We start from the raw sequence: 19,751 nt of genomic DNA on the forward strand, positions 1-19,751 counted from the left end.
GTATTAAAGCCGAATTTGATTCACATTAATTGAAAAATACATTTTGTATTTTTAGGGGTTCTCATTTTTTATTTTTTTTATGTTTATAGTGGGTTTAGTGCAAAAACATAATTTTTAGAGGGGTGAACTGCATTTTGACCATTTTTTAAATAATGGATGCAAAATTTTATCAATAGTTCTTGGGCCGAAGAAAATTGATGGGCTATGTTGACCTAATTCGAGAAAATTATGCCAAGTCCAGCTCCGAATAAAGAAGGCAAAATTTTATCAAGATGTTCTTTCTTTCCTTTTTTTTTTTTGGAAATTCAAATCCTGTTATAAATTGGAAAACAAGCAGAATTTGAACCCCTAGAGTTGGTAATAAGTTCTTGTACTACGATGGTGTTTGCAAAAGTTTATTTAAAAATAGAAGTTAGTGATTGTGAGTTAAGTTGGAATTAAGTGATTATTTCTAAAAGTTGGGGGTGTTTGCGAATTAGCTGGAAAATCAACTAAAATAGGAAAGCAGATACATATGTGCTTTTAAAATTATAGCTTAAAGTAGCTTATTTAACAGAAGTAAAAGAAAAAGTTTGTTTTGCAAACACCTAAAAACGGATTATATGCAGAAAAAAACTCATAATCTATTTTTAAAAATATTTGCAAACACCACCTAAGTCAAGCGTAGGGGTGGTAAACGAGTTGAGCCGCTTGTGAACTCGATGAGCCGGCTCTAAAAAAGTTCGAACTCGAACTCGAGTTTTTTGAGACCAAGCTTGTTTTTAGTTGTTCGTGAGCTCACGAGCCGGCTTGCGAGCCTTTTTTTGGCTCTATATATTATTTTTTATTTAAATAATGTATAATACTATAAAATATTATATAATAATATAAAGAATATATATATATATATATTTAATTATAATATATATATTTTCTAATAATAAATTTAATAATTAAAGAAAAAAGAAAAACCAAATGAGCTTGGGCTCGAACTCGAGCTCGCGCCTGTCAAAACAGGCGAGCTCGGCTCGTTTACACCTGTTTTCAAACCTAATAATTTCAATTGGTTGGGACATTGGAGGAAAATAATTGATGCCAAAAGAATGCCACGTCAATTCATGTCACAACCTCAATTATTATTACAACTTTGATGTACACATTTAAGGGACTGTTTAGAATTCAATATTATAAGACACACATCAAGTGAGAGAAAACTTAAAGTCCAACCCTAACATGCTTAATGGGTTTATTTATGATCATGTCATCAAAATAAATAGTTGCATTTTATTATTTTAAATACAATTTATAATAAAATATGAAATATACATATCAAAAATTGTACTTGTCATCCAAAAAATGGGTTTTTATATGTGTCACACCAATTTTAAAATTTAAAATTTAAATTGTTCATGCTTATCTCCAACACATGTGCATTGTCTACATCAAGAACAATATAATATGCTTGAATTATGAGAAGATTAAAAAAATAAATTCTTCTTCAATTTATATGCATATATATAAATGAAAACGAAAAAAAGGGGGGTCTAGTTTGTATAGCTGTAGAATATACTGGCAATTTTATTGTGGGGTGGACGGAAATAAAATTTTAATTTCGTCCTTAACTTATATTTCGTGTACTAGTGAAGTAATTACTGTCAATGTACGCGAATATATCGATATACAGTTAAACCTCTATAATTTAATACAGTTGGAATTAACAAATTTGTTTTTTAATTTAGTGAGTGATATGCCTAATTGGGCCAACCCAATGGGCCTACAATTTCCTTACATACTGGGCCACGAACCCAATATCGAAGACTATTATCACCGATGCCCAATCACCTTCAAGTAAGGTTTGGGCCCGACAATCTCAACTAAGCTATAAATAAAGGTTTGAACTCATTCCTTAAGGTACGTCCTATTATCTGAGCAAAACTATTAATTGTATTCTCTGGACTATTTATACGATCAGCACGTCTGACTTGAGCGTCGGAGGGGTTTCCGCCGGATCAACCCCCGGCGTAGTTCACGTGTGTTCATTTCGCAGGGACCTCAGGATCATCAAGTTGTCAAGCTATTGATCCGCTTTGCTCTCCCAGTTCATTTTCTACACCACCCTAGGTGATCTACATTTTAGCATCATCATTTTGGCGCCGTCTGTGGGAACGATGCAAACCAGATCACGTAGCCAACAAGATCCTCCTGAGGCGTCTGCTCGGAGAGAAAATGACGCAGCTAACAACCTCCCGGTCCGTGGAGGCTCTGGCTTGCCACCTCCTCCACGTGCCGCGGATCCGCCTCGTGAGGTTCAGGTGATCCCCATCGGGACCCACCACTCGCCGATCCACCACTCCATGCTCCTCGAACGGTTCAAATAATCGAGGATGCGCTCCAACGCATGATAGCAGAAGCTTCAACTCGCGCTGCCACAGAGGCCGTAACCCAATATATCGCCACGATGGGAGCAAATGCTCCCAACGCGATACCAGCACCTGCTCCACATGTGGAGCCACCTATGGCACCACCGTCAGTCCAGAACCAAATAAGTATCTCCTCCTCTACCTCGGACCCACGGTCCCGAATGCAACAATCTACTCATCGCCAAGAGGCACGAACTGGGCGATGAAACCCACGTTCACCTTCAAGAGGCAACACCTCTCACCAACGAGCTCCTCCACACAATGGTGGAGAGGTTGAAATTAGCAGTCAGGTATCTCGCTCAAATCACCTTCCCCACATAGGTAATCCCATTGGTGGAAGGGCAATACCTCCAATAAGGCACAATCCCTTCACTGTCGCAATAATCAATGAGATATTACCCCAACGGGTAAAGGTCTCGAGTCTACCGCAGTTCGATGGAACTGGTGACCCACAAGAGCACCTTGAAAAGTTCTACGCCATGGCAGATCTATATGGCCCAACTGATGCGGCAATGTGCAAGATGTTTCGCACAACGCTCTCCGAACGAGCATTGAGCTGGTTCAACTCCTTGCCCACTGGGTCAATTGAAGCTCTCTCCCAACTAACAGATCGATTCACCCACCATTTCGCTATCAACAAAGAGTACGCAAAGACTCCCGCGTACCTCTTCACTATCACCCAGAGAGAGGGCGAGACCCTCCGTAACTACATTCAACGATTTGTGGAGGCATCTCACAAAGTTCCTAACGTGGGAGGAAGCATGTTCGCTGGAATCATTCAAACAAAACTTGAAGGAAGGTAGATTCAAAGAATCTATTGCAGGAAGACCTCCAACCACTCTGGAAGAGTTACTAAGTCGCGCTGAGAAACACGTGCGCATCGAAGAGGCTTCGGCCCTCCCTCCTCCCAAGAGGAAAAAAGATGAAGATTACTTCAACACCCGGCGACGAGATGGCCGACGACAATCGTCAACATCTCATTGATAATCTCCTCATACGTCCTTGTACTTCCAATGATGTCAATGACACTTGGAGTCTATCGAGCCCATAACATTGTTCGTGATCACATCATCCTAAACTGGGGGGGCTATCATACCTTAAGGATGATACATCCCCTCACCTCCCGACATCAATTGAACGAAACACCTACATCATCTACTTAGTACAAGTTTATTTATTTCGAGCGATTCGCTCCCTTCTTGTTTATTTACCTTCGCCTCAAGTAGGCTCGTAAGTTTCACATTATCGATCAATGAATAAAGCTAGTTATTTCCTTTACTCTCGGTATTATTGCTCTTTCACCACATAATTATTAGCTCAAGTCAACATAAAATCTGGGGGTTTATAGTACCCCCAAAATATTTCGTTCGCCAAGGGTTATCGACTCCCTGGGGTTTATAGTACCCCCAAAATATTTCGTTCGCCAAGGGTTATCGACTCCCTGGGGTTTTATAGTACCCCCAAAATATTTCGTTCGCCAAGGGTTGTCAACTCCCTAGGGGCCTACCTCCGCCCCCCCACGAACGGTTCAGATAACCGAAGAGAACCTTCAGCGTATGATCGCCGAAGCTTCAACAAGATCAACTTTTACTTGCTCCTCTTACGGTTCAGTTAACCGATGAGGACCTTCAACAAGATCAACTTTGACTTGAGCGTCGGAGGGGTTTCCGCCGGATCAACCCCCGGCGTAGTTCACGTGTGTTCATTTCGCAGGGACCTCAGGATCATCAAGTTGTCAAGCTACTGATCCGCTTTGCTCCCCTAGCTCATTTTCTACACCACCCTAGGTGATCTACATTTTAGCATCATCAGTGAGATATGAAATTGTCGAATTATTAGTTTAATACATTTTTATCGAGTCAAGACTAAAAAAAGCTATTGTTTAAGCGAAGTTATTAATTTATCAAAGTTCCAATATATATATATATATATATATATATATATATATATATATATATATATATATATACACGTGTGTCTCAGTGCGGTAAGAGGCAAAGAAATCAATTCGTCGATGATGCATGCTAAAACAAAACTAACACTGCCCAACACAAATTAGTTTATCTTTATATATTTATTTATTTCAAATTTTCGTTTTAGTGAATTAATCTTGAATTGGATGGTCTTTTCTAGGCTCGATTTTTGAAAATTCGAGAGCCCTAAGCAAATTTGTTGAACAACTCAAAATGGGGGCCTCCTGTCAGTCTATCCAATGGCGAATTCAAAATTTTATTCAAGGATAAAACTGAAAATACTAAAAAAAATAAACAAAATTGGATAAAAATGACGACTAAAAGATTTCAGGGGTTCAGTGGTAGTACCCCAAAAATATTTTTTCGGATGTATGAACATAAAATAACACTGGGACCACACTACCTTCCCCACTGCCCCTGATGGGGATTAGTTTGGCAAGCTTGAGCCAAACTCCTCATATTGGGCTTATTAAATAGTAGGATAAAATGTATGGGCCGAAAGAGATTTATTGGGCCCGCCGACCCAATACACGTCAAATACAGAAGCTCGTGGTTAACGAGCTCGCCAACCCATCCAAACATGTCAGAGACAAATCAACGGGGTAGGTGGCGAGCTGAACGAGAGCCATTAGAAGCAGAAGACTAGGAGATACTTTTTCTAAATAGATAAGGAAAGTATGTAAACTATTATTAGTAATGAAGCAATCAATGTAAATCTCAACCTAATTAAGGCGAGTTAAACTAGAAAGCGATTAGAGAGATATTCCTATATAAAGTCTTGTAATAAGTCCGATTGAAGACACAATTTAACATCAATAAAAGTATGTTTATACTCTCTTCCAAACTCTCTCTCTTTATATTTATATTTTCCATTCGTCGAATTCATTTTCTCCGACGAAGAACCGGTGTTCAATGGGTTTTCCGGTAGTCAAGGGAGTTAGACTTGGAAGGACATCTTGAGGGTGTAGATCCTACACCGAGACCCTATCTCTTAGCTTATTTCACAACAAAACTCGTTTTTAAAGTAAATAAACCAATTAATAGTATTTCTTATTTTAGAAATAAAAATAAGTAACTGGCATTATAATATAATATTTAAAGGCTCCAAAATTAAGAAAATTATAAAATAGCTACTGATCATTGATTTTAGATTTATTTTAGAATTGAGGTTCCATAATATTTTATATTATAAATTTAACAAAAATAAGTACTAATATATGTAGTTTATATAAAAAATATTTTGGGGGCCTAAATTCTCGTAAGAATTTGAGGACCTTAGGCGACCGCCCGCCTACATTGCCTCACCTCAGAATCGATCATGAAGTTATCTCCAGACTCAAATCCACCCTACATATGAATGAGAGTTACAAAAATAGTGGTAAAATCTAATTCTAATAATTAAACAAAATTATTTGACATAAATTAAATAAAAAGACCAATAATTAGTTAGATGAACATAATAAATATGGGTCATTGTAAAAATGAGTCCATCAATGGATACTTACTCATAAAGAGATCCAGACAAAAAACTCATTTATCAATATTCAATAAGTCGACACATGCTCCATTTTTTTGTAAAAGACTAAAATAGCCCCTCATACTTTAATATGCTCCAATTTCATCCTTAACTTAATTTAACCTCAATTTGACCCCAAATTTCACAAATTATTCAATTCTGACCCAAAAAAAATTCAAAATTTTTTTTGCCGCCGGATTCCGGCGTTGACGGCGGTCAACGCCGGTCTTCGGCGTCGACTTTTAAAAAAAAAAAAAAAAAATCTTCCGGATTTTTTCGCCGGTCTCCAGCGTTGACTTTTTCGATTTTTTTTTTCTTCTTTCTTCTTTCTGTAACATTTTTTTTTAAACAGCAATATTGCTGTGATTGACAGTAATCTTAACTATATTACTGTTAAACACAGTAAAAATAACTAAACTACAATTTAACACAGTAATATTGCTATATTAATCTCTAGCACAGTAATATTAACACAACAAAACTCGATATTATTGTGTAATAGATTAATATTACTATGTTGATCGTTTAACAAATGTAAACAAAATAAAAAGTCAAAAGAATTAATATTACTGTGAGTGACAGTAATGTTACTATAACAACAATAATATTACCGTCAACCACAGTAATATTACAATAATAAACAGTAATATTATTACGTTACTCCGTGAATACCTCAAACAAACAAAAAATCCAAACAAAATAATAATATTGATGTGGTTGACAGCAATATTACTATAACAACAGTAATATTACCGTCAATCACAGTAATATTATTGTATTTACAGTAATATTACAATAATAGACAGTAATATTATTACGTTACTCCGTGAATAACTCAAACAAAACAAAAAACCCAAAAAATAATAATATTGATGTTGTTGACAATAATATTATTGTGTTTACAGTTATTTTACTGTCAACGACAGTAATATAATTACGTTGACTTGTCAACAAATCAAACAAAATAAAAAAATAACAAAAAATAAAAAATAATAATATTACGTTAATTTACTGTCAACGGCAGAACAATTACATAAATGTATTGTCAACGGCACTACAATTAAGTTAATTAACTGTCATTGACAGTATAATTACGTTAATTTACTGTCAGTGACAGCACAATTACGGTCAACATTTAGCGGCGGACGTAAAAAAAAAAACAAAAAAAACAAAAAAAAAACGACTTAAAAACACTAAAAAAAATCAACGCCGGAAACCGGCGAAAAAATACGGAAAAAAAAAATCGAAAAGTCAACGCCGGAATCCGGATGCAAAAAAAAAAATTTTTTAAAAAAAAAAATCAAAATCGGATTTTTGTGGTCAAAATTGGATTTTTGTGGACAAAATTGATTAAATTGGGGTTACAATTAAGAATTGGGTATAAAGAGTTGATGGTAATATTGGCATATACATGAATGTTTCCTTTATTTATAATAAATATTGAAGGGGTGGACTTATTGGTGAAAGAGATATAGTCCATAAATCTAGAATAATAAAAATGTTTGGTTGGGGACTTATGCACAAAAATCCCTAATAAATAAGGGATAATTAGTGAAACCCCCCCCCCCCCCCCCCCCAAGTTTTTTACTTATATTATGCTGGATTCAGCCATTTTTGTATTATTAGCCATACCCCCTCACTTGTCATTTAAGATTAATATTTTAATAAAATTTTATACGATAAGACTATTTTACCCCAAAATTATAATTTACTTATATTATTTCAGATTTATTATTTCTCAAATTGCCAAACCCTATCACGTTCAATTGTATTTCTTCTTTTTCTCTCTATTTTCTCCCTACGCCGCCATCTCTCCCCTTCCATCTCAGCCGCGTCGCCGCTATCTCCCCCTTCCACCTCAGATCCGATGCCGCCAAGTTCTCCCTTCTCCCTTCGCTCGTCGTCGCCTTTCTACTGAGGAAGTCTTTGAGCCGCTCCGCCGAGGATCTAATCAGACCGCCCAAAATAAGTGTAATGAGCGGATGAGAAATCTCATTGTCGCCACCTCCGACCGACGCCGCCAAAAGCCACTCCTCAACGCCGTGATGGTGAAAAATTCACTATATCTACCCATCACTCCGATGACGAAACATTCTCAAAAAAATCTCGTCTTCACCGCCGGATCTGGAGATCTTGGTGTCGTTGCCATTGCCGTCGTTGCTATAATTTTCGATATAGTTATATAAGACAAGAACAAGAACTCATAAATCCCTACCTACCTCTACCCATCGTCTTCGCCACCGGATCTGCTAACCCAGCCGCCGCCGCATCTTGCCCCTTCCACCTTTGTCCCGCCGTCGTCTTCTTTTTAATTTTTTTGTGATGCTTTTGATGTTGAGTATCTTTCCCAGAAAATAGTTGTTTTTGCTATTCTCCTATATTTATAGTTGTTTTCGCTATTCTGCTATTTTTATAGTTGATTTCGTTATTCTACTATTGGTTTTAGTTGTTTTCGTTATTTTGCTATTTTTAGTTGTTTCCGATAGGTTTTTGTAGTTTTTCGAATAGTTATTTTACAATTTATATTTGGTTTTTATTAAAAAAATGGCAAAGAAATAGTTGTTTTCTGGAAAAAAATGCAAAAAATAATTGAAAATTAAAATTAAGAAAAATGAAATAAAAAATCAAAATTATAGTCGATTTCGGAAATATTATTGTTGGTTTCAGAATCTTTATAGTTGATTAACAAAAAACTGAAATTAAAAAAAATTAAAAAAAAAATTAAAATATTTTTTAAATAAAAAATAAAATAAAAATATTTTTTTAAAGTTATTATTGTTAGTTTTTAAATAAAATAATAAAAAAACGAAAATTTAGATTTATTTAAATTATATATAAAAAAATATAGCTTGCAGATGGCAGTTTATGGAAAGATTTGGAAAACGATTTTTTTGAGATATAATCAATCACACACTATTGTAGTGATCTTTTTTGGGGATATAATCAATCACTTTGAGACATAATCAATCACACACATTATTGTAGGGATCTTTTTTTTGGGATATAATCAATCACACACGATTGTAGGGATCTCAAATTTCTGGATTTTGTGTGTGTGTCTTACATAATACTATTTTCGGAAATCACTAAAATAATGGGTTTTCTACTAATATTAAAAATATGGCTGAATTCTCATTTATTAAAAAAACACCAGAGGGAGTTACGACGAATAGTCTCAATAAATAAAGATGGACGGTAGGAAAATGATAACGACATCCCAAAACAATTAAAGCTGCGTCTACGTCTCTGCTTCGATTAATTAATTTGAAAAAATGTTATTATCACGTAAAACAAAAAATAATATTGCATATAGATTTTGATACCGAAACAAAATATTATAAAATTAATTTAATCTCTGTTTTTGTATTTATTTGTAATCATTAATACTTTTTATCTTGTGGGAAAATGGTAACATAGGACTAATGTTTTTGAGTTGTTTTTAAGAAAATAAAATTTTCATTTTTGTCTGGCTTAATTATGTGATGTCAAAAAGTGTCATTATGATGTACTACTTGAGTAATTTAGATTAAGACATCTGATAATTTTACCACTAAATAAATAAACAAAAATGGACTTACTTTTAATAGTGAAAATGTAGAATAAATCTCCTATTAATTTATCAAAAAGAATGATTTATCATTCTCGCTAAAATTTATGATGTATATTAGTCCCTCCTTCCCCTAATATTTGTCACTTTTGCCATTTTTTCATATTTCAAATTATTTGTGATTTTACTATTCCAATGAATAAGTAATTGCAATCTTTCAATTTTGCCCTTCCTCACTCATAATTAATTGAAATATAATTATTTGAAAATCAATTAATGGCATGGGCATTTTAGTGATTTACTATACTTTTTGCTACTATCTATGCATATTTATTTAGTTTCTTAATATGTGTGCAACTAACAAAAGTGACAACTATTGAGGGAATGAGGGAGTAGTATATATGAAAAATATATTAACAATACCTTACTTCATACTTCATATGTTCCACAATATTGTCTCTTTCAAGAATTTTTTTTACATGGTATCTGTCACTTTACAATTCCAATGCTACATTGATTACATATTTTTCAATTATACCCTTATTAACTCTCAAACACCATTTCTGCGTTAATTAGTAAACAAGGGTATTTTGGTCTATCTATATTTATTTTTCTAAAATCAAAACATATTTATTAAGATTTTTAAAACTCGTGCAAATGTGAAAAACGGCACATATTTAGGAACGGATGGAGTAGCTCGCAAGAGTTAACTAATTGTTGAGTAGAAATGATTTATACTATGCTACACCGGATGAAATATATCGAAAAGATCTTTACTATTTATATATACGCGCATCCACATTGGTGTGTGTAGATCAACGTAAGGAATAATGACCTGGTATAATTTTCACTAGGTGTAGAATATAAATAATCGAAGAAAAACTTAACAAATGTGAGTTGCGGGCGGGGGCGAGTCCACCCCTTTGACAGGGTGGGCTCAAGCCCACCCTCAAATTAAATTTATTGCATTGAATTATACATGTAATTGTATTTAGCACACCTCATTTTTATCAATTAGCTCAACCAAAATCGAAATAATGCAAAAAGGTCCTGAAAGACATTTTTTTTTTCTTTTTTTGCTTTACCTGTTTTCTTATTTTGTCATATTTTATACAAAAACAAATTTTAAATTTTTTTCAGGGGTGCTACCCCAACCTCCAAAAAATTAAGCATACCCTCGTACAGAATTCCTGGACTGTAATATCCGAATAAAGGAGGGACAGTAATTTGATGACGAGTGAGTGAGTGCTCATTATTTTGTCTAACGGCTTGAATTTTGTTTCTTGATTTATTCGGTGATTTAATTTAGGATTAGGAGGAAAATAGTATGAATTAAGGAACGAACGAAATGAGTTTGTGGAGATATTCTATGATTGATACATACCGAGAAGTGAAGAAACATAAACAATTAATCTTATAATTAAGGGATATCAATTAACAGAGTCAAAATATGTATTCAAGAAATAAATGAGATCTTAATTATAAGATTAAGAGAGAAATTATTTTTAAAATATTGTATGTAATTTGTTTACTATGAATATGCTGCTTTCTTCGAGTTGGCTTATCAACTTCATTTACATCACAAGATTTTAAATAGGCTCGTGATTCATGCCACGCGTAGAGGGACCATCCATATAAAATAAGTCTACATATAAAAATAAATAAAAATATTACACTTTTGTATTATTCGATCAATAATAGTACACATCCAATTGGTTTGGAGAATTAATCTACTTGCTCCAAATGTTTTAGGGACCATTTTTGAGTTTCTATTTATCATTATCCCAAATATTACTTTGATGAATAAATTTTTGATTTCAAGATTATAATAATAAGTGATTCTAAAAATTCTAATAATAGGAACACGATTTTACCTTTATCTTTCTCATGAAAATCGTGTTCCGATCACTGGCAAAATCAGGAATTCAAATTCACGAAGGTTGAATGTATAAAAAGAATTTCCAAGGAGGGGCGGGGGACTATTATACACAATAAAATTTATATGTCGATATAAAATAATAACAATTTGAAAAGAAAAATGTCTGAGGGAGGGTGGATGGGGTCAGAGCATGATTCCCATGCCCTATACTAACTCCGCCACTGGTTCCGAGCAATTTGTGCCGTACCAACATAATGTTGCAAGTGGAAAACGAGGAAAAAAAATACTGATAAAACATAAAGTCATGTTCGGAAAACTTTTCATTCTATTCTCTTCTCTTTCTCTTAAAACGACACGTAGTATTTATCGCTTGAAAACATTCGGACCCATTTTTAAATTTGCATATAAGGATGATGGGGGGTCAATTTGGTATTTGGGCCGCGCCCGCATCTCCCAGGCGTATTAGGCCAAAAGCCCAATAAGGCGAGGAATACGAATTTGGCCGCCAAAGGCCGCTGGGCGGATCCAAAAGATTATATTCGGTCAAGAGCTCGCCTAAGAGAGGTCATCACCTAAGAATTTGCCCTACATTGCTAATGTGTCTTTGGTTAAGAAGAGGATACGGAACAGATGACGAACTGATTTTATGACCGTTGGAAAATGAGATTCGAAGATTTAGCTTCCATAAATCGATAAAAAAAGATTGTAGACTGAGATCGCTGATTAAACAATCATAATTACGGACAAAGTTAGCGATCGTAAATAAGGAAAAAACCATGATTAAGTTTCTATATAACAAAGTGTAAAGAACCTTATTAGGGTTACACTGAGATAGAATCAATAAGACAAGTTTGATTCTTCCTCTCAAGTTCTTTCTCTCCTTTACCTTTATTCTGTTGTTTCATTGACTGTCGTTGTCCCAAAGATCGACGATAAGTACGTTTTCCGGCGTCTGAGGGAGTTGGGTTTGGAGAAGAGTCTTAAGGGTGCAGTTATTGTACCATCAAAGAAATTCTCAATTTTCGTGCTCAAATTTGATTTAATTGATACATTTGATTTTAGGTGTTTTGTTTTTCTTCTAATAGTTTTTAAATTAATTTGACTACTACATTTACAAACCTATTACTCTCTTCTAGTAACTTGACAAAAAAATATATTTCAACCACCAAAAATACAAATTTGAAAAGGTGAGGTCCCACCATATACTAACAAAATTCAACGAATATATTTTTTTCAAGAACAATCCTGAGTATATCTTTAAAAATAAAATTCTATATATTGAACAATCACGACACTAAACTTGTCATTGTCTTATAGTATCGTGGGTAGTCCCGTAAGGAATGACCTAGCTGTTAGAGCAAGTGAGTATGTGTCAATTGACCCAAGTTCGAATCTCGTTGCCAATGGTTGTTTAGTGGAACTTGCCACATATGTTTAGTACAATATAGTTTACGTCTTTCGTATGACTTATAAGTTGTTGTACGAGAATGTAAATTTACCAATGCACTTATATATATATATATATATATATATATATATATATATATATATATATATATATATATATATATATATATATATATATATGGTTGATTACGAGTTTCTTCATTACAAAACGAAGAAATAAATAATAATCCTGATTATATATTTTCTTCAAGGACCTATTAAAGACGACACTAAATTTGTCATTGTCTAGTAGTATCGAATTCTTTATTCTAGAAATACTGATTTTTCAAGATAATCCAACTATTCATTCTTCAAGTAGAGCCAAATATTCTAATTGGATATATTATCAACTTGTGGAGTATATGCTAAACAAAGCATTAAAAAATAAATGAAGGGCAAATATGTCAAAATAATCAGCTACACACGACTGCACCACGTCCCTTTGAAGATAATAAAAGTGTCAAATTAAAGTAAAATAAAAATAAAAAGCGTTCTGAGCCATAATTGGCTGAACCGAGTCCCGCCTTTTGGGCCGTGGCCTGACTTTGAATTGAACTATGGTGTATTTGCAGAGTTTGGTCCTTTTGATTTATGAAATTCTCATTTATGACCCATGAACTTATTTTCCCCAACATGTGAATAATCATTTTTAGCTGAAATTGGGGGTGGAAATTGAAAATAAATTTTCGAATTTCTTTAGTTTCAGTTCAATATTTGTTTTAAACTTTGGAACTGTCCATTGGTATCAATCCAATTTCTCTTTTATTCGATATTCAATTTTTCTGATTTTTTTATCGAATATATATATAGATAATATTGAACTTTAATTCCAAATATTTCGAATTTATTGTTCTTCTGAAAATTACACTTATAATATCGATAGTATTATGTATTTTGCATTATAATGGAATAAATTCATTGATTTCAATACAAGAGTACCGATTCATGAATAAAATTTTCATTCCATTTTTTGATTTGTTTGCAATGAGATTTGGGATTAGTTTTTACTTCCGGAAAAAAAGATATTTTTTTTAAGTACAAATTTCAATTTGATTCGTCCAATTGTCGCTCATAGCTGTAATAGTTGTTTAAACCGATAATACTGTTCGAGTTAAGTTGAACCTCCTTTTTTTGGATCTTTTTGTACGGGAACCCGGGTTGTACCCATGGTTCGCCGGAATGGCGTCGGAACAGTCGGAACGGCCGTTCCGGAACGGAAACGGTGCCCTCCGTTCCGGAATCCGTAATCAGAACAGTTTTTCACCGCGACTCATCGGAACGCCGAGAAATCGGTGGGATGGGCGAGATGGAGCCACATAACAGCCCCGACGCGGCCGGAACGACGCCGGAACGACGCCGGAACAGGAAAAAAAGAAGAATTTGAAAAAAAAAAACCAAATTTGACTAAAAAAATTAAGGAAAAAAAAAACATAAAAGAAAAAGAAGAAATAATATGATGGTGGTGACCACGTTATAGAATGGAGATTCCCCTTACTCACAGATCTTTGGCCTCACTCTTCAATTATATCTTACACAATTCCAACTCGGTAATCTAATTGATATTAATATTGCTTATATTTTTATAATATTCTTTGTAATATTTATTTTTTAAATTGTAATAATATTTTGCATATTATTGAATTGTAATATTGTTATTAAATACACATTTGAAATATATTGTATTTTTTTAACAATTTAATTAAAATGTATCCGTTCCGGCCGCGACGCAGCCGCGACGTTGCAATGGAACTGGAACGGTAGTGTCCGCGACAATGCACTGTTCCGTTCCGGCGAACCATGGTTGTACCAATGTATATGCTTTGGGGTGGCCCCCCGCCCCCAAGATTTTTTTTAAACATTTTATTTATTTATTGTGTATTAGTTAATGCACTTTAGTCCCCAAACTTTTAATTTTGTATACTTTACTCCATAAAAATAAAATAAAAATTCTCTTAAATCACCCCAATATTTCAGCCCCCAAGAAAAATTCCCTGGATCCGCCTCTGACTGGAACCCATAACATCGATCTACTTCGGTCTACCGGACGTAATATTTCTTCACAAACAAATTATTCAATGGATATTAATCGATTATTAATTATTATTAATTTTCTTTTGAGGAAAGTTAATCGTCTTTTTGCTATAGTCAAAATGGCAATTAATATCTCTCATTGAACAAACAGTCCAAATTTTAAAATCTATAAACTCGTTTAGTCATAAAATCGTGATCTTGAATTTTGAAATTAATTTGAATAAACAACAAGAACACAAAGCAACTTTAGTAAAGTACTAATCTTAGGGTGACCACAAGTAGATCTAGGCATGTGCGTTGCTCATGCTATTTAGAACAAGGCACATGGCTTTCTTTTTCTAAATAATAATATTGAGTGCTTAAATTCATTGAAAGAATAAATAAAATAACAAGATATAATTTTTTTTTTTAAATGCTTAATGAGGTCATCCATCATTTATTCATATAATGTGTAAAGTAACATATATTTATATAAAATGTTCCGCAATGTATGATCCAACGGTTGGAGCTAGTGAGTTTGTGTTAATTGGCCCAGGTTCGAATCTTTTTGTCAATGGTCGCTTGGTCGAGTTTGTCACACATGGTTAGTCTAGTGTAGTTTACGTCTTTCGTATGGTTTACGAGAGTGCAGATTTACACAGTGCAACGGTTGGCTGCGGGTTCTTTCATTACAAAAAAAAAACTATTAATGTGAAAAATAAAATATTGAACTTCCACACAACTAAGGGGGAATGGAAAAAATACAATTTTCATCTCTCAAGTTTGCACTGATTTCACATTTGGTCCTCCACGTTTACAAAAAAATAATTTGATTCATCATATTTCAAAAATTAACAGTTTTGGTCATTTACGTCAATGTACTGTTATAGTACTAACATAATCAAGCGTGTATATTCCAAATGTGAAGTCGATGCAAACTTGAGGAATGAAAACCGTATTTTTCCGATTCGAGAATTATGGGTGCATAACACAATTGGACGAAGCTTCATCTATTTGGGTAAAAAAAAAAATTGAACTTTAGCAATTAGTTATAAAAAAATAGTAGTGCTACGATCATGGTTTATTGATAATTGAAATATACGTCGTGGTTTGTCAAGTAACTATTTATGAGATTAATATGCATCATTTGGTTGCCAAGATAAGATTATGCAAGATAAAATTAAACAATTTATTAAAATTCAATTTTATTATTGAACCTTCGATGATCCAATAATAAATATCTCTATAAGGCAATATAAACCACGATAACATAATATTTGTGGGTCGATCCGACAAATTATTTAATTAATATAGCTAATCTCTCCAACTAAACGAGATTCTAATTTACAATCATATTATACCTTTTATTCTCATTGTATAAAATAAATGTAGCTAATAATTGATCGAAAGTTGACTTCACTTGCATGTTACACGGATCGTTTGAATTATAAACTATTATTCGAAAATTATGACACATAAGAGCAACTCCAATACTAAACATCAAAATTGAATAATCACTCATTTGATATTTGAGATAATATTTTAAAATATATTTAAAACTCACTAACTCCAACCATAGTTATCAAATTTTATTATCAATCGGAAGCTTTTTGGTAATTTTTTTTGTAATTGCTACATGTCAATTTGTGAATGGTTGATTAGGTGGTTAATCTTTTGGTAACTCATTCTGCAGGAAGTATTTTTAGATACAAAGAAATGAAATATCAAAATACGTTACCATTTTGATAACACCATTGGAGAACATAATTTCTAAATTTTAGGAGTCAAATAGTAGTTAAGAGATTTGATCACTCATTTAATAACTCCATTGGAGTTGTTAAAGAACTAAATTTGCATAACTGTGACACCATAGTTTACACATAATATATAATTCAATCAACTTATATTATATATACCAAACTCTTGATTTTGCCTAACAAAGATGAAATTGGGGTTTTAAGCCATCCTCATATTTACTCTCCTTATAACTATAATTATCCAAGAGAGAGAGAGAACTGACAAATATCTATACTGGTTGCATCTATATAGATTTTAGGATAAGTTACAATTGAGTCGCTATCAAAGATAAAATCAAATTATTTTTTTTTATTTTTTTTGTGCAATTACAACCGCTCATTAACTATTATTTTTTTATACGTCTAACATTATAGTGTTGAATTCAATATAATCTTCTAGATTTTGTGGAATGTTCTCTAGTTTGTGCAAAAACGCAGTTTCTGATGCACCACAATTTGATATTTACAAGCTAAAAGACACATTGTATGATTATCTTGTTTCAAAATATGGAGTTCGAATGGAGTAACATGCACGAGTACAAACTGAAGAATATTCCACGTAATCTTGAAGATTCCACTTGACACCATTGAACCGCAATGATGAACATGTAAAAATATTCATATTCATAGTTGAGGGTGGTTGTAATTACTCAAACAAGATGATTTTTTCGTAATTCAACTTTATATCCATGGATGACCGTAATTTACCCTAGATTTAAATCTAAATTTACTTGAAAATAAACCGAAAAACTACCGTTTACCTAATAATAGTTAACTATAATTTGACGAATAATATGTAGTTTTTATGTATAGCTTCAATATATGCTCTTTATATATATATACCCGTCCCATTGGCATTCCTACGCCCGACATAAGCCGCATTTTTTTGTTCTTTTCTTTTTGTAATTTTTGAAAGTGTCACCAAACGCGTTCACACAAAACCTAACACGAAATGAAAATACAAAATAAAAAATAAAGTAAAATAAAATAAAATATCATACTTACGCAATAAGATTGTGACAATATCACACTCTTAAAATCAAAAAACACAACCCAATCATTAATTTTTCAAGACCCCACCCCCCACAATAAAATAAGCTCCTCTTCTATAAAATCAGTGGACACCCTTAACCATTTCAGTTATCCACAAACATCACATTACTTGTCTTCCATTTGTTTGTTATCTCTCTCTCTCTCTCTCTCTCTCACTCTATATCTATATCAAGTAATAAAATAGCCGAAGAGCTCCATATAGCTGTATATTTATTGCCGTCACATATTAATTACCAAGAAATTGTTATTACAAACAGATTTGTCACCACTGCGATTTTTCTGGGTGTAATAATCACAACGGTCGGTTTTTATTAACAGAAAATATTAGCCTTCTATAAATAGTGGGTCTCTGCTTTCTTGAACAGAGAGATATTTTTTTAATTTTCAAGACTCCATTTTTAAGCTTCTGTATATTTAAAGATCCAATTTTTATCTAAAAAACCAAAGAAGAAAAAAGGAGGGTTAATTTAGTAAATTCACCATGCAAATCAAGAAGCTGGTGGTTTTGCCTTCTCGTACAGGGAGGCATCTGCAGCGGTATAATCAGGGGTTTCGTCAGGTTGTTGGGTATGTATTTATTTGCTCTTTATTTTATTTTACTTTCTTTGAATATGGGTTTTTTTTTTTTTTTTTTTTTTTGTGTTCATTGAAATTAGGGATTTTGTGGGTTTTTTATTTAGTTTTATTTGTTTCAAGAATTGGGTTTGTATATATTGGTCTGTAGAATCTCTGATCTGGGATCTCTCTGTCTCTCTCTCTCTCTCTCTCTCTCTCTCTCTCTCTCTCTCTCTCTCTCTCTCTCTCTCTCTCTCTCTCTCTCTCTCTCTCTCTCTCTCTCTCTCTCTCTCTCTCTCTCTCTTTCATCATTAATTTAATATTTAATTTGTGCAGGTGTATACCATATAGAATAAGAAAAAGCAACAAATCCCATTTGCTCCATGGGACTTTACTTGAAGATTTGGAGGTCCTTTTAATCACCTCACAAAAGAGTCCAAGAATGATGTTCCCCAAGGTGTATATATATATATATATATATATATATATATATATATATATATATATATATATATATATATCTATATATATATATATATATCTATATATATATATATATATATATCTTTTTGATGCATCATTTTCTTATTGTGAAAAAAAAGAAGAAATTGTTGAATTGTTTCTCATTTTGGCGATTAAAATTCATCAGGGTGGATGGGAACTCGACGAAAATATCGAATTAGCCGCCTCGCGAGAGACCTTGGAGGAAGCCGGCGTAGTAGGCATGCTCGGGGTTCGTAATTTTCTCATCTCTTCGATGAATCAAAATTTCAAGATTCAATTTATCTGAAGATGTTTTATTTATTATTATTTTCTTTTATTTACTTTGCAGGATAAATTAGGAGAATGGATTTTCAAGAGCAAGAGCCAAGAGAAATTCCATGAGGGATCCATGTTCCCCTTGTTGGTCACCGAGGAATTAGACGTTTGGCCCGAGAAAAGTGTCCGTCGTCGCATTTGGGTATGTCCAAAAATCGAGTCTTTATCACCGATTATGTGCTTAGAGTTGTAATAACTAAAATAAAATAAAAATTTCGATGTGGGGTTTTGAATTATATATATTGTTTCCGCAGATGACGGTTAGTGAAGCCAAGGAAGCATGTGCAGCTGCATGGATGAAAGAAGCTTTGGATGCATTCGTTTGTCAATTCAAACGAGTCGAGGAAGAACAATTAACATCTTGTAGGGTAGCTTTGTGTAGAAGTGAAGACTTAAGGCTTTGCATCGGTGCTCAAACTGCGGAAGAAGATGTCGATTGTTATTTAATTAGTTGATATATATAGGCGCTCGTTATCCATCCATGTTTTGTGGAATTAACTCGGCTATCAAGCGAACACTCGAAAGGAGTTTGCTTGAAGACGAGGAGCTAATATTATAGGATAGGGAGGGGCGATGAGAGAAATGGTAGAGAAGATTGTACAAATTTAAAAATTGTTCGTCTTTGTACTTTCTTTTTCATTGAAGTCCGTCGATGCTTCTAGATGTTAATCCTTAGTTTTCGTGTCGAAATACATCGGCTATGTACCGGAGGGCCTTTTTTATTTTGATATGAAATGTTAATTATGATGGGAGATTTA

At 33.4% G+C, this 19,751-nt stretch overlaps 1 protein-coding gene across 1 annotated transcript; it reads left to right on the forward strand.

The window, feature by feature from the left end:
* Positions 1-17,593: 17,593 nt before the first annotated feature.
* On the forward strand, positions 17,594-19,751 carry LOC105972381 (nudix hydrolase 18, mitochondrial). Its single transcript, XM_012997331.2, has 5 exons — positions 17,594-18,186; positions 18,511-18,631; positions 18,824-18,907; positions 19,007-19,135; positions 19,248-19,751. Exons 1-5 carry the CDS (start codon positions 18,101-18,103, stop codon positions 19,446-19,448), a joined length of 621 nt encoding a protein of 206 aa, XP_012852785.2. The 5' UTR covers positions 17,594-18,100; the 3' UTR covers positions 19,449-19,751.

Source organism: Erythranthe guttata, chromosome 4, assembly GCF_056151865.1.
Source record: "Erythranthe guttata isolate IM_541 chromosome 4, IM_541, whole genome shotgun sequence".
Lineage (NCBI taxonomy): Eukaryota > Viridiplantae > Streptophyta > Magnoliopsida > Lamiales > Phrymaceae > Erythranthe > Erythranthe guttata.

Coding starts and splice junctions, on each gene's coding strand:
- LOC105972381 (XM_012997331.2), top strand. CDS start 18,101: ATGCAAATCAAGAAGCTGGTGGTTTTGCCTTCTCGTACAGGGAGGCAT. Junction 18,187..18,510: donor GGGTTTCGTCAGGTTGTTGG/GTATGTATTTAT, acceptor TAATTTGTGCAG/GTGTATACCATATAGAATAA. Junction 18,632..18,823: donor CAAGAATGATGTTCCCCAAG/GTGTATATATAT, acceptor AAAATTCATCAG/GGTGGATGGGAACTCGACGA.